Source organism: Tinamus guttatus, unplaced genomic scaffold, assembly GCF_059628265.1.
Source record: "Tinamus guttatus ecotype Peru unplaced genomic scaffold, ASM5962826v1 Tinamus_guttatus_pri_ptg000116l, whole genome shotgun sequence".
NCBI lineage: Eukaryota > Metazoa > Chordata > Aves > Tinamiformes > Tinamidae > Tinamus > Tinamus guttatus.
In genome coordinates, this window is record NW_028288650.1 from 398000 (window position 1) to 412196 (window position 14197).

The 14197-nt window shown below is 46.2% G+C and overlaps 1 protein-coding gene across 1 annotated transcript; it reads right to left on the reverse strand.

Annotated features, from left to right (window-relative positions):
* Nucleotides 1-3952: 3952 nt before the first annotated feature.
* Nucleotides 3953-10674, reverse strand: ETAA1 (ETAA1 activator of ATR kinase). The gene is made up of 6 exons (XM_088521235.1): nucleotides 10506-10674; nucleotides 10243-10380; nucleotides 9986-10098; nucleotides 8513-8631; nucleotides 6047-8175; nucleotides 3953-4363 (listed from the first exon to the last, which is right to left on the reverse strand). The coding sequence occupies exons 1-6, from the start codon at nucleotides 10672-10674 to the stop codon at nucleotides 4248-4250; spliced, it is 2784 nt and encodes a 927-aa protein (XP_088377361.1). The 3' UTR covers nucleotides 3953-4247.
* Nucleotides 10675-14197: the final 3523 nt, after the last annotated feature.

A 14197-nucleotide genomic window follows, 5' to 3' on the forward strand; every position in this document is an offset into this window, starting at 1 on the left:
AAAAATAGTTCTTAATACTGTGCATTACTAGTGCCGAAAAAAGCCTTTTAGCCATGAGAAATTCCCCCAGGTACTTAAATACCCTTCGCCCTAAAGCCATGATTCTGCAAAATGTGCCAGCATATGCTCAGCTTTGGCATAAAAACAAACAAACAAGAGGCACTGAGTTGCTGTGCTGTGTTAGCATATCTTGTTTTATTTGGAGCTATCTATATTGTGTGTGGACCTGGAGATCTGTAAAGCCTGTATTGCTCTCCTTGCCTTTCCAACTACGTAGTTCTAGGTGAGAGCTGGTAAAGAGCTATGCATAAATGCAACCTTTTTTTTTTTCCTGGAAAAGTTTGCAAATGAGCATAAACAATTACAGCTGCTGATAAACGCAGTCCTATTTTGCTAGATTCATGTGGTAACGAACAAGGACTCCCTAAAATAATGAAATGCAGGGGCTTGATTCCCTCTTCGCCCAAGTCACTCCGTTACCTCCAGTGCTTGAGGGAACTCTCGGCGCAAGGGGAGCGGTTCGCCAGCCTTCCCCACCGACGTTGCGTGCGGAGGGGTTTGTACTTAGTTCCACGGGAGCAGCACGTTAGCTGTTTGCAGGGGTTTTATGGGGCAGGACGTCGCTGACTCTTCTGGCACAAACGCGCGCGTGCGTCGGGGCCGTGACCAAACCTTGCGGCCCTGATTTACAGCGCAGTTGCCGGCGCGTTCCTGGCCGCAGCGCTGACGGCTGCTTGCTCAGGCGGTCACTGAGCTCTCCAGAGCGCATCTGCCTTTGCCCCTTCCACAAACACTGGAGTCACTGGAGTGTTACGGACACTGCAGCCCCACACAATGAGGCGGTTGTGCTCATTTTCTTCCATTTTATCTTTGGAATTCTACTATTTAGGTCACTATCTGTTGCTTCCAGCTATTCTTTCCTGACAAAGTGTAGCTCTTTGGGGGCTTAAAAAGATATAATCAATGAATTCATCAATGTTATTCCTCTGGGTGTATAAAGATCTGGGTATAACAAGCACTATATACAGCATTACTTGCCATTCTTGAACTGCAGCCCCAAGATTAATTGCTCATTGTAGGCCAAAATCTGAAGAGCTGCTGGGTACTGGCGAATCCAAAGATCTGATAGAATCAACACAATAAAAAAAACAGCATTTGTGCATTTCTGAAATGCTTTAAACATGATCCCTCACCAACATGAACTGGAAGGGAGTGACTGTAGGTGCGTTGTTGCACAACACTCAATTTTAGATACGGATCGGGAGAATAAGGATGAACGGACCATTCACCTGATGGTGCCTGTCTTCTTAAAACAAACAGCCAAACAGAAACAGCTCGTAGGTGAGCTATCCCATGCTTGGATTTTAGTACGTAACGCCACTCCTAGTGAGATACTGCAATATCCATGAACAAAAAAATAACATTGCAGGAATGCGGACATACAGGAATTTCATTTACATTTAAACTAAACCTCACTGATTGCTCATGTAAAAATTACTATGCTGTGAATGAAAGGAAGATGAGTGCTTAAGCAAACACTCATAAATTAATTTATAATGAAACATGACAGTCATAATTTAATTTGGAATGTACTTAAGATTGTTGTTACTATCTGTATAGGTCTTTTTTGCCTGGAGGAAGATGTGCCTTCATAGTGAAATGAATCTTGAAATACCAAACTTCTTAGGCGGACATGTGTATTAATTAATTAGAATGATGTAGGTACTTCCCTGATGAAGAACTGTTGTCTCCTGCAAAGAGTCAGGCGGAAGCTTGCACAGACGCTTTTGGAATTTTTACTTTTGCTATTGTAGTGGTTGCTCTTTGTAACTATTTCTAACTCCCAATGACTCTAACTTCTGCCTCCACTGCGTCAACCAGGCAAACTGTGCTGGGTTATGGTTTTCTCTAAGCTTTTCACTTATGTCAGATTCGCCTCAGGAAGCTGGTATAGAGGGTGCTAATTTTGCTGCAGGAAATGCTTGATCTGTTTCTAATGGGATCAAGTCACAAGAAGAGGAAATTCTATCAGGTTTTTGTTAATGGGAAGGTGATGGGCAGAGTCAGTGAGGGTGCGACCAGTAAAACATCTCAGGTTGTGTCTCCGTGTTGGTTAGGAAACAGTGTTCCCACGTACCTGTGATTTCTGTTTAGAAAGCAGGGGTTGAGAAAGACCAAGCTGTAGGCCTTGAAGTGTAGCAGCTATTTACAAAAAATAAAAACCAGACCAAAACAAAGGTTATGATTAACTTAATGGGCGGGCTAGTACATGTGTTATCCCTAAATTGTCAAAAGCAATCTAAGTGTTTCACACTGATCAGCAAATGAAATGTTAAAATATGTCTAGGCCGTACATATGCAGTACTTGGTAAAATGATTATCTGCAGACAGAGGATGGAGGCAACTCCAGGTGTGTAATTTGTCAAAAACGAGATTGTGTCTTCCTAGAGTCACGAAGTTACCAAAAGCTCCTTTCTGGACCCGTCATGGTAACGGAATTCCGCGTGTTGTTCATTTGGGTCCGTGTTCAAAACACAGAGGTCTGTGTTCAAAACCTTCCCTGACAGGACGAGCTGCTCTGTCCGGGTGCAGCTCCTGGGGGCGGCCGTGCAGGGCCAGCGACCCCGCGCACAGGGCTGCAGCGCACGGTGTTGGTGACCAGCACGGCTGGCCCCGATTTGCCACACGGACACGCAAACCTTCCTTCTTTGCACAGCTTCACCTCCGCCAGCAAAGACCTCGCAGCGACCAGGCACCGGCCTGCCTTGTGCTATATGAGGTGTACTATTATGGGGAAGTTTCTGCAAACGCTGCAGCCCGTTGTTCTTGGCCCACCTCAGTGAGATGCACAAGCTGCTCCTCCTCACCTGCGGCACGGGGACAGGGCTGCAGGGCACCTGGGGCCTCGATGGCAGCAGCCAGGTAGCACCCAGCTGTGGGCAGGGCAAAAGGAGCTTCCCTCTGTTGTGAAAACCATCTTTAGTGTTTCAGGACCGCAGTGCTGACTGCTGTATTTAGAGGCAGCCTCCTCCAGGTTCCAGGATTTTCATGTAAATGGACCCAAGGAAACACCTTGCCACCACTACAGGTAGAAACCTGAGGCATGGACCGACTCGGTGTCTGGTCTAGAGAAAAAAATTCAGGTAAAACCAGCTGGGATGCCTCTTCCCCCCCCCCCACTTTTGCCTATTTCTCTATGCCTGCCAAGTACAGGATTATTCAAACCAGACTAAAAATGTTTAAAAAAGTACAGTTTAATGATCATTTACACATATACAGTATTTACATTTGCAAGAATTACCAAAAAAAAAAAAAAAGAAAAAGAAAAAAGGCACATCCCACAGCAACCAAAAGGTTCCGCTAACCTTTTGGTACAGCTCGAAGTTACTTATTTACAAAGCTAAATTACAGTCACTTTTCATAATGTCACATGTTTATATTAAAGCATTTACCAGTTGTGAAATATTGCTCAGCTTACCCACAGGCACTTGTTACAGTTTGAGCTCTTCTGCCATCTAGCACATCAAAAACTCTATTTATCAGCCCCAATTAACCGGGCATCACGCTGCATTTGTGTTTTAACAGACCTCAGGTTGAAAGGCAGGTAGAACTCGTCAGGCCACACGGCTCGGTAGCTGTCGAGAAGTTCTGCTAGTGCTTTTGCTTATGGCTTGCTGAAGTGATAGAGGCTGGATTTTTAGTAAGCTGGGTAATAGCCGTTTAGGGAAAGGTTGTCAAGTTTTGTTAGCTATGGTCTTTGCAACTTCCTTCCTCCAAAAAAAAAAAAAAAAAAAAAAGTATCCTTTTCTGAATGCGCTTCACCTTATAAAACTTATAGATGAAATTCCTCCTTCCCTACATATGGTTTTTACCCCCAAAAAACACAGACTAAGCAATCTCTGCATAGCCTATGCATAACCATTCTTTTATTTTGGATGTTCTCCTGATTGTACCTTTCTTAAAGCCAAAACTACCTAAGAACAAAAGTTTGCATTTCTCAGTCTCACTTTTACATCAAGCCATTTATGAGTGGCCAGAGTCTTTATCTAGATTATTCCCAGAAACACAATCAAAACACATGCAGGCTGCTTTGAAGTCTTCTGTGTGTGTACAAATATTTTCAGACTCTTAGGATGTTTTAACTGTACAGGTTCAACACAATGATATGCTACCTGAACGCACTCTCGAACTTCACTGCCCTGAAGAAAGCTTGGAACAAAACTTCTTCCCCAGGCAGATGGAGCCGCTCACACATCTTTTAAGGACGCCTGCATTCTGGATTTTCTTCGTGCGAGAGCTTCTTGTTTTTTCCTTTCAATTTCTTCTTGAGAACATTTTCTGTTTTTCTGTTCCACCACAGACCCTGTCAATAACAAGCACACGCGTCAGGAGCCCGTTCGCTGTGTGTTTCATCTCACCTTGCCGCCTTCCCCAGCGCCTGGGGCCCGCGGCGGGACGGCGCCCGTGCCCTGTCCCCGGCGGGAAGGGGGACGCGACGCGCGGCCTCCGCAGCAGGGACCGGCCCGGGCGCCGCGGCTCCACGGGGGCTCTGCTGGGCCGCCCTTCAAGGGAACCCTGGGACAGCGGGGTCCACGCGGGACGTGGCAACGGCTGAGGAAACGAAGGCCATCGGAGTGAAAAGGGCTCCGCAACTCAGTGCGTCAGGCAGAGAGATGGGCACCGAGACGGCAGAGACGCCGGGGTCACATACAGTACAGGTGTCACACAAATAAAACCAGAAAGGTTGAAAAAAGGCCAAAAGCAGCAATAAAAATCTGCAAAGGAGACAACACCATGATAGCTAAGCATAATATTTTATATGTTGTGTTGCAGAACGATAAATTCCCGTACAATAAAATCCTGACCTCCCTGGAACCAGCGGGAAGACTCCCATCATTCAGAAAATGTCAAGGTTTTCACCATTTATGTACCATTTTCCAATCAACATATTTCTAGCATATAGTCCTTCAAACTAAAACAAAGAGTTTTTTTTTTTTTTAAAAAAAGTAAAAACCTAGAAGAAAAAGATTAAAAAAAACCCAAACCCTTCAAATGATCATTCATTCTCTAGAATGGTCCAGATGTCTGGTTATCTTCTTGTCCCAGTAACATCTAATTTTCCTACTTTCCACTTGTCTGCTACTTGCCCAGGTAGAAAACAGAGCTAAAAGAGGAATTCTTCAAATCGTACTGGGTGATGGTTTGGAGGAGTCAATCTGAGAGAGGTTTTTAATTTTTTTTCCTCTTTAAATAGTGCTTTTTGAAAATCGATATTGATACAGTACGTCCTCAAGGCAGGTTTCATCACAATTAACGCTGATTAAAACGTCCCACAGCCCTGAGATCAGTGCAAACAAGAAGCACCTGATTCCTCATTTTATCTAGGAAGTACCATCAGTGCAGGGGTTGTTATGTCTGCACCATCAAGGGGTTGCAACAACTCACTGAGAGGCTACAGAAAGGAATATAAGGTAGTTTTTAGAGTGAAAAAAAGATTTCACTGGCAACTTCGGCCACTGGGCTAAACAGTACAGGCCAGTGTTTCAGAAATGCCTTATGAGCTGAGCCCAATTTCCAGGTGTAGAATTACAATAGTAAAAAAAGTAACTTTAGCATTCCATTTTTCCTGATACCTTCTTTCCCTCCCCTGCTATTTTTTATGAATCGGGGTGAAGTAATATTTTTGTTTTTCAATGAATTCAATGAATTAAGAGGCAGCCTTAGGCAGCAGCTCTTGCTAAGCACCAGAACAGCAAAATCTTCGCTCAGTTGGAGGAGGGCGGGCGCCGGCGCCCTCGGCCTTAGCCACTCTGAGCACCCATCAGCGTGTGCCGCCTGCCCAAGGGGAGAGGGGGAAGCAGCAGCCTAACTCCAGGAATTCCAAGGATGCCGGGGTAGCTTTATTTTGCAGGAAGAAAGAAAAAAAAAAAAAAAAAAAAAAGTTCTAAGGTTCTAGACAGATCATTTACTAATGGCTAATCTGACAAATACCAGAATTTATTGTAAGCGGAAATAAGAATGGCAGGGTTAGCACAGATGCTCGTACCTGATGTAGGCAGTGCAAAAGACTCTGAGAGGTGTCTCTTGAAAGGCAGTTTTGTGTTTTCAGGCTTGCTGTGCAAAGCCGTGTTCAGCTGATTGTTGCTTTCTCCCAAACCTTGCATAGTGATCCCGGCGCCGGAACGGCACTCGGGGCTTTCAGACTCTGCACGCAGAGTGACCTGAGCACTGTTTGTCTTTCGGAACTTAAACTTTGAAGGCACAAGTGGCGTTTTGTTGCCAGAGCTGTTATACAGCGTCCTCCCCACGTTGCACAACAGGCTATCTGATGCTTTGCTACTGAAAGTGCTCACTGCGTTAGCAGGACTGACTTCAGAGGCCGTTTTTCCTGCTGGCACAGAATTCGATCTGTACCATTTGCCTGAAATAGCCTTTGCAGTATCCTCAGAAGCCGCTTGATGACAGCTTTTAGGCAGCGTGTATTTACACTCCACAGGAGCGGCGCAGATCACAGTTATTGGACCCGAGACGCTGCTGCAGCTCGCCATGGGAGCTGCTGTGGTCAGCCCGTGCGCAGCCCTGGAGCTGCTGCTGCCGGCAGCGCTCACAGCCAGCGGCTCCTGCTTCACGTTTGCTTTCTGAGCAGGGAGGCGATCGCACAGCCCTTGTTTAGAGGCTGGGAAGCCGTTTCCAGCAGCTGACCTGGAGCTGATGCCGGCTCCTTCTGTAGTTCTAGCTCTTTCATTTCCTTGTTTGGCATCCTGGCTCCAAGTCTGCTTTTCTATATCGTCACATACCTGGTACAACAATTCATCATCCTCACAGTTTGTGTCCCAAAGACTATCCGACTCACAGAACATATCCAAAACCTCATCAGAAAACTTCGGTTCAGTCCAGTCAAATGACAGAGGACCCCTCTTTGGTATCTCAGCTCGGTTCAAGTGACCTGCCGTAGCTTGGCTGACCACTTTAGTCACATTGTTAGGTTTTCCATTAGCAGAAATACTGGATGGTTGACAGGAAATAGAGTGTGCAGTATTCCTCGGTTTTTCAGTCTGTGGCCTATAAAGATTAGATCTTGAAGGAAGAGGAAGAAGAGGGTTACTTTTAGGTGGAATAGTTTCACTTCCATTCTTCACCTGAGATTGCCTGGAAACAGGAATACAGCTAAACTCATTGTTTTGGGCACTTTTCCAAGCAGCATTTATTTTGTCTGGCTTAACATCACATTTGCCATGAAAGGAAGCAGACTGTGTCTTTGACGTTTCTGTACTATTACATGACCTCTGTAAAGAAAGAGATTTTGCAACAATTTGTGTGTTTTTACTAGACTGTTTCAAAGGCAAATACTGCAAACTATTAGATTTGTGTAAACTCTCCAAACAAATTACCGACTTGCAACTACTTTGTTCCTTTGTTCTGCTAGCATCACAGAGACCAAGCACAGGTGGATTTGTAGGAACTGGTGAAGCCTCCTCCGTATTTATCAGTTCAGGATTTTGGGTTATTTGCATCACAAAAGAGTCATCTGTCAAAAAGTCTGCATCCCAGTCATCAAAGTCATCAGGAACTACATTAGCAGCCTTACTGCAGGCCACCACTTTGGTCTTCAAAGGATCTTGTTTTGTCAACAGAAACGTATGAGGTTTTGGAAGAGTCTGGTTCGTGCCTCCCCGTAAACATGAAGTATCTTTTTGATACATCTCAGAAGTAACATTTTGCTTGTTTTTAGTTGGCTCAGGAAGGTGGTCCTCCTCCAAGACGCTTTTATTTTCCTGGAAACCATTATTTAAAGAAATACCCGACAGTCCTTGGCTCAGCTGTCCACTACATTTCTGGGTGGAACAATCAAAAAGGGCATGAAGGGCTATTTCAGCTTCCAGGTCTATGGACTTCTGGCTGCTGGCCTGGCCCGGCTCTGCAGCAGCGATGCCCGTGCTCTCTGCCACTGCTTTCAGGGAGAGCGCAACATCCGCTTCCGAAACGTCCTCCAGGACCGAATTCAGGTTCTTCTGCACGTCCTCTTCACCAGTAGGCAAAGTCTCGGAGACTCTCCGGATGAAGTCCTGACAAAGCTTCTCTTGTTCCTGAACAGCATCAAACTCCACCAGATTTTTATCAAATTCCTTAGCCAGTTTCATTAGTTCCTCTTCGGGATTTTTTATTTTAAGATCTCTAGATTAAAGAAAAAAGATAAAAAAAGAAAAGTCAGAACAACAAATAAATATATATACATAAGACTACTGAGAAAAGTTTGCCAAGTTCAATTACGCTACCTAATTAGCTGTTTATTCTCCAATTTAGCAACTACAGAGAATATGGGAGCCCCATTTTCAATGCATTCCTTTTAATAATTCCAAAGAATAACTACTCTGTTAACAACAGATAACCCAAAGTTAAAAGCACTTTGTACGCTAATGAACAACTGCTCACTAGACTTAAACATCATTAAATAAAATGTCTTTTTTCCTGAAAGTTTAACTGTGATAGGCGAGACGAAACTGCAACTTACCTCATACAACTTAACTTTGTCCTAGCTCGCAGTTTTACTACCCCAGGTGTACAGGGAATGGCATCCTCACCAATCCATGTCCCTAAAAGGGATCCTCCACTATAGGCTGCTTTTTCATCCTGAATGATTAGATTTATAATGCTTAGCAATTTGATTTCAGATGAAGAGTGAACTAGACACACACCTTGCATTCATCTAAATTGCTGAAACAATTAAACTGGAACAAGTGCACTGAAAGCCACACACAAGAGCCAAACCAATACAAGCCAAGCAAGACGGCTGCAACCGTCTACCGATAGTCTTAATTTTAGCAACTCAAAGCAGCAATTTCAATTAAAATCATTTTTTGTTTTAGAACTTCAAAGTGCAATCTGGGATCTGAATTCTCAAATCCCAGAGACGATGCTCAGCAGTAAAACTGCAAGTGGGCCAGAGCCAAATATGGAACATCAAGAAACACTCCAATGAGGCAGGGCAAACAAACAAACCCAAAACAAACACACAAAACAGAACTTTACTAATTACCAGGGTGGTTGGGAGAGAGAGGGGTGTGTTTTTTTTAATATATATATATTTATATATAAAAAATAACAACAATAATAAAAAAGCTATGTGAGCAACAGATGGTTCCAAGGCCAGTCCAATTTCTGAACAACTTGCAATCATGACAGTACTGTAATCATTAAGGAGAGGGAAATCGGCATCTCTTATCAATGGCTTTGAAATTCTACAGTATAATTTCTCACTAGTATTCTAAATAGTGAAGACAGCCAAAATAACCCTGTCAAACCAGCAGGCAAATTTTGTAGGCCAAGTATTACAAAACTCTTAGGAATGAATGCAGTTAATAAAAAGCAGACTCTAGTTCTCTTCTTGCATTTAATAAAAAGCAACGATAAAAGCTATTGTACCAGTATCTTATTTTCACTTTCCAGTCTGTGGACACAAGTTTCACAGCTGACATGATCTCATGGCAAACCAACTAGAATTACTGCAGCATTATCACATCTACAGCATTGTCCCTTTCAAACCACTGTTGTCCTTACAGTTCCATAGTCTGTATTTCAAGGTAATTCAGAATGCTTAAAATAACTGTCAGGCAAATAAAGGGTAATTTTTTCACATACTCCAACAGAGAAGTGGTTAAGGGAAGGCTACAACTGTCTTTCTAAGAACAGGGATAATAACTTGCATTCTGAAAGCAAAGCTTTCTAAAATGCAAATGCCATGGATCCATTTTTCTTTATACATATTTTTTAATAACAGCTGTGACTCAAGAAGTGTCAGTCAAATGCTATAGATGTAATTTTGATTCAGTCCTGCTTTGTGAGCATGTTACTACTTTTCTGCACTTTTCTGTGTCTTGGTAAGGAGGGTACTGTAACTGAAACTACATCTTTACTAAAACTGAATATTGTAACACAACTTTGATTATTGCTTATAGTATGCACCGTTTGGGAAAGAAGTAGTTACCTGAGGAGCAATACGATTAACAATCTCTGAAATTTCCACTGCGCATCTACTGCTGATCTGCTTCTTTTTTTCATTGCCTAAAAAAGAGGGGAAAAAAAGGAAAAACAAAATCACTCTTTAGAAACTGCAGAGCGTGCGGGTGTCCCAGGCAACCCGATGACACCTGGTAAAGCCAGAAGCCGCTGCAGCGCTGGGTGACAATGACCCCGAGCACGCAGGCTGGCGCCCGTCCCCCGCGCTCCCCCCGGGGCCGGTACCTGCTCTGCACGCGATGGGCGAGTGCGGGTCCCAGAAGATCTCCTGCTGCGCGTCCCCGTCGGCGGCGGGCGAGCTGAACGCGGCGCCCCGCGGCCTCCTGCTCAGGGACCTCTTGGGGGTCTCGTGCGCGCCGGGCTCTGCCGAGAGAGCAGCGGGTCCCGCTCAGCGCGGCCGGCGCCGACGAACGCGGCCCTAGAGGCCGCCCTGGCCCCCGCGGCGTCCCCGGCCGGGCGCCCCCAGAGCCGCGCGGCGCCCGCCCTACCTGCCGCGCCGCGCCCCGCGGGCAGGCCCGAGCCGGGGCCCAGGCCTGCGCCCGCCGCTAGCGGCTCCTCCGCCTCCTCGCCGGGCGGCTCCTCCGGCCGCCGCCGGCCGGGCCTGTCGTCGGCGCCCCCGCTCCGCCTGCGGGGCGCCCTGCGCCGGCTGCCGGGCATGGCGCGCGCCCCGGCGGCGCCGCCACCGCCACGGGCCCGCGGCCGCCTCACGGCGCCGCCATCTTGCCGCCGAGCCCGCCGCGCCGCCGCCCATTGGCCGGCGCCGCGCCGCTCCGAGCGACCATTGGTGCGAGCGGCGCGCGGGCCCGCCCCCCGCGGCCGCGCGCCTCATGGCGCCTGCGCGGGCGCGTGGCGGGAGGCCGCTGAGGCGGGCGGCGGCGGCGGGGCCGCTCGGGGCCCTGCCAGCCCCGGACGGCCATTCCCAGGCCTCTCTTTTTCCCTCCCTTTCCCAGTTTTTCCCCGCCCAGCCGGCAACAGCGCCACGTGCCCCGCGGCCCGAGGGGAGGCCGCTCGCGCCCGTGGGGGCGGCCGTGCCCAGCGAGCGGCTCCGGCACAGCCCGCGCAGCCCCCAGCGCGGGGCCGGCGGAGAGAGATGCGGTGCGAAAGGCGAGCGGGGTAGGTAAGCGCCTCGCACGAAGATCAAGGGAGCCCAGCAGTCCGTCCTGACCTGAAACGGTGCCAATGGAGCACGTGGATGGCCTGGGCCGTGAGGCCGATGCTGCCCCGCCGTTAAACACAGGGCTATAAACACATCTACCAGGCACGTGGGTCAGGGAATGGGCTCCCTGGGGCCTCCTTGCTGCTCGGCGTTGGTTTAATCCCTTTGGAGGAATCTGGGGTCACGCTTTGTTTACGAGATGTGAGCAGTGGATTTCAGGCCAGGATCTGGGGTGCCGAGACCTTCCAGATCACCAAAAAGTGATTCCCCGAGTTGTGAGATCTTCGCTTTCTACCGAAGGCCTTGGGCAAACAGTGTTGTTTTTTTTTTTAGTTATTGTGAACATATTTAGAGCCATTGGAAGACTTTTTAGCAAGGAACAATTAAATGCCATGAATTAAACAGAGAAACCGTTATACATGTGGTTAAAGTATCACAGCTAATAGCAGGAAGCTGTAGTGCTTGAATGATCGCTGCTTCTATGGTGTATGTTTCAGATGCAAATGGAGGGCAGGACTGAAACGCGTCTCAATTTAGGCTCCCGATGCCCGTGCAGAGCCCGCGTGCAGCGACTGCCCTGCGATGCCGTGGGCCCGGGTGGGCCCTGTGCCGGGTGTCCCCGGCTAGGACAGGGCCGTGCTGGTTTGCCCTGCACGCAGGGACGTGTCCCACGGTGACGGGGCGGGCTGCAATGGGCTCCCGGGTGGCTGCGCGCACCGGGGCTGCTGCGGAGGCCGCGCGTCTCCTCGCAGCAGGGGTGGGTGCAGCTTGCAAGGTAACAAACCATGATGAAATTAGGAGACCGATGGGAAAGTGTTGCTAAAAGGAGGCCTTGCTCCGCGCTCTCCTAGTGGCCACAGAGCAGCTCGGTATTGTAAAGGCGTCTCCTTTCCTACGGCCGCATGTTAACAAGTGTCTTCTGAAATACTGCCATCAATAGTTAAAATTAAGCAACACCTGTCACAGTCAGCGAGTGCTGTGGGTTTCGCAGAGCTTTTCTCCCAGCCCGTTGTTCACTAACCCCATTCATAAAATGCGAGTGTTCACCACAGGTCTTCAACACGTTAGTGAGGTTTTACTTTTACGGTAGAGGAATTTTGCGCAAGAACATCTTTAATGTGTGTCTAGTTCTGCATGAGAAATCTTGTTACATCAGTTTCAGCATAAAACTGGGCAAAAAAGTGAACACCTGCGCATAGAGAAAAGTCAAATCTTAGGTGAGAGCAGCAGGTGAAAAAGCTCCCGCTTCCTAATGGGTAGAAGTGTGTGTGTACCGCACTGCCGCCGAAGAGCTTAGCTTTGAGCGGGTGCACTTTAATAGCTTGGGAAATTGCTGCTGGAGCCTGTGTTGTTGGGGGTTTTTCTATGGATCTGTAGGCTCCAGGAGGAGGGTTTGTGTTCGCGTTTCCAGCAGTTGGATCAAGGCTAGTTGTGGCCGGGCTCCATTCCAGGGATTCGCAGCAAGCTTAGTGCCGTCGTTCGGAGCAAATCAAGTGGGAAAAATAATGGAGGAGGCTGACTGAATAATGAACTTAGTTTCAGTTTTAATAGTACTATAAGCTGCTTGAGAACTTTTTTTCTGTATTTTATGAGGCAAGAATTGAAAATGAAATGAAGTAGGTGTAGAAGCACTGGAAAATTTCCTAACAAATATCCAACAGCGTAATGAGAATATTGAAAACGGGAGTGAAAACAAACAAAAAAAATCTCTCTTCTCTAAAATCCTTTGAGTATGAAACTTTAAAGACAACTTTTTTTGATTTGGAAAGAGTATGAGTTGGTGGGATTTTCTACTTTGAAAAAACACTGCATCAATTTAATTAACAGAGAGAAGTGACTTTATGTTATAGTTCATCTTTCATACTTACTGTGGTAGACGAAAAGGAAAATCGATGGTAGTAATTTCACTGAAAATGTGAAGATTTGTGAGGGGATGGAAATTATTATAAATAATGAATTTAATTTGACAAATACGGTCATTTTCCAGAATGTTTTAAATATCTTTGACAATTTCAAAGGGAACTATCTGGATATTTTTTGTTTCCAAACTGGAGTTTTACTTCAAAACAAAAGTAGTGGATTTAGATGCTTAGCATAAGACACGTTTATAAATACAACCCTGTGGACCAAAACAGGAATAAGCCGGGACACCCGTATAAAACTTAGTATGAAAGTGGAATACTCTAGCCACAGATTTTACCCTTTTTTTGTTTGTTTGTTTGTTTTTTGTTTTTTAATGAGCTCCTCCTGCCCGTGTGTCCCTCAGAAGCCTTGGAGCGCTCGCTGAGCCATAGCACTACCTCTAACAGGTAGTTCATCGAGCGAGCTGCAGGAGGGATATGTGCTGTGCTGCCTTCGTGAAGGACGGGGGGTACCTGAAACGGTAACTTAATGGCCAATATTTTTTTTTCTGTCCATAGGGAAACCCTGCACCATTTTGCTTTTAGTAATAAGCATTTTCTTAGCCCAGTTATGAGTCTTGCCCTTGACTTGCCTTGAAATATCGTACTGAGTTCACTTACTACAGAACGTTGCTTCAATTTGCACAGTGCAGAAATTGGTGAGGAAAATACGTATAGCTTTATTTTTAAAAAGCTGTCTGGACGGGTTTGCAGCACTCTCTGCTGAGGCATATATTGACCTAGACAGTAAATGATACATGACCTTAAAAATATCCAAAGTATCCTTGCTTGAGAATTTTTAGGAGAGAGTTATTAAATGTCAGAGTAATTTACACAAGCGTGGCCTGGTTTATACCTCTGCATTCCCTATTTCTATCTTCTCACCACCATGCCATCCAAGAACTTTGGAAGCTTTAAAATTTTTGATGTATATTTCTTTTTTTTTTCCTTTTTTAAATCATAGAGCTTCGTTTTATTGTATTTCTCACACTGAAAATCAAGTCAGATGTGAAACTATATTGTAGCTCGCAAAGGCCTGATCTAGCAGAGCACTTTAAATACCTACATAACTTCCTCGTGATGACATTTTCCATTGCTCATTAACTGGCATTTAAAGAAAACT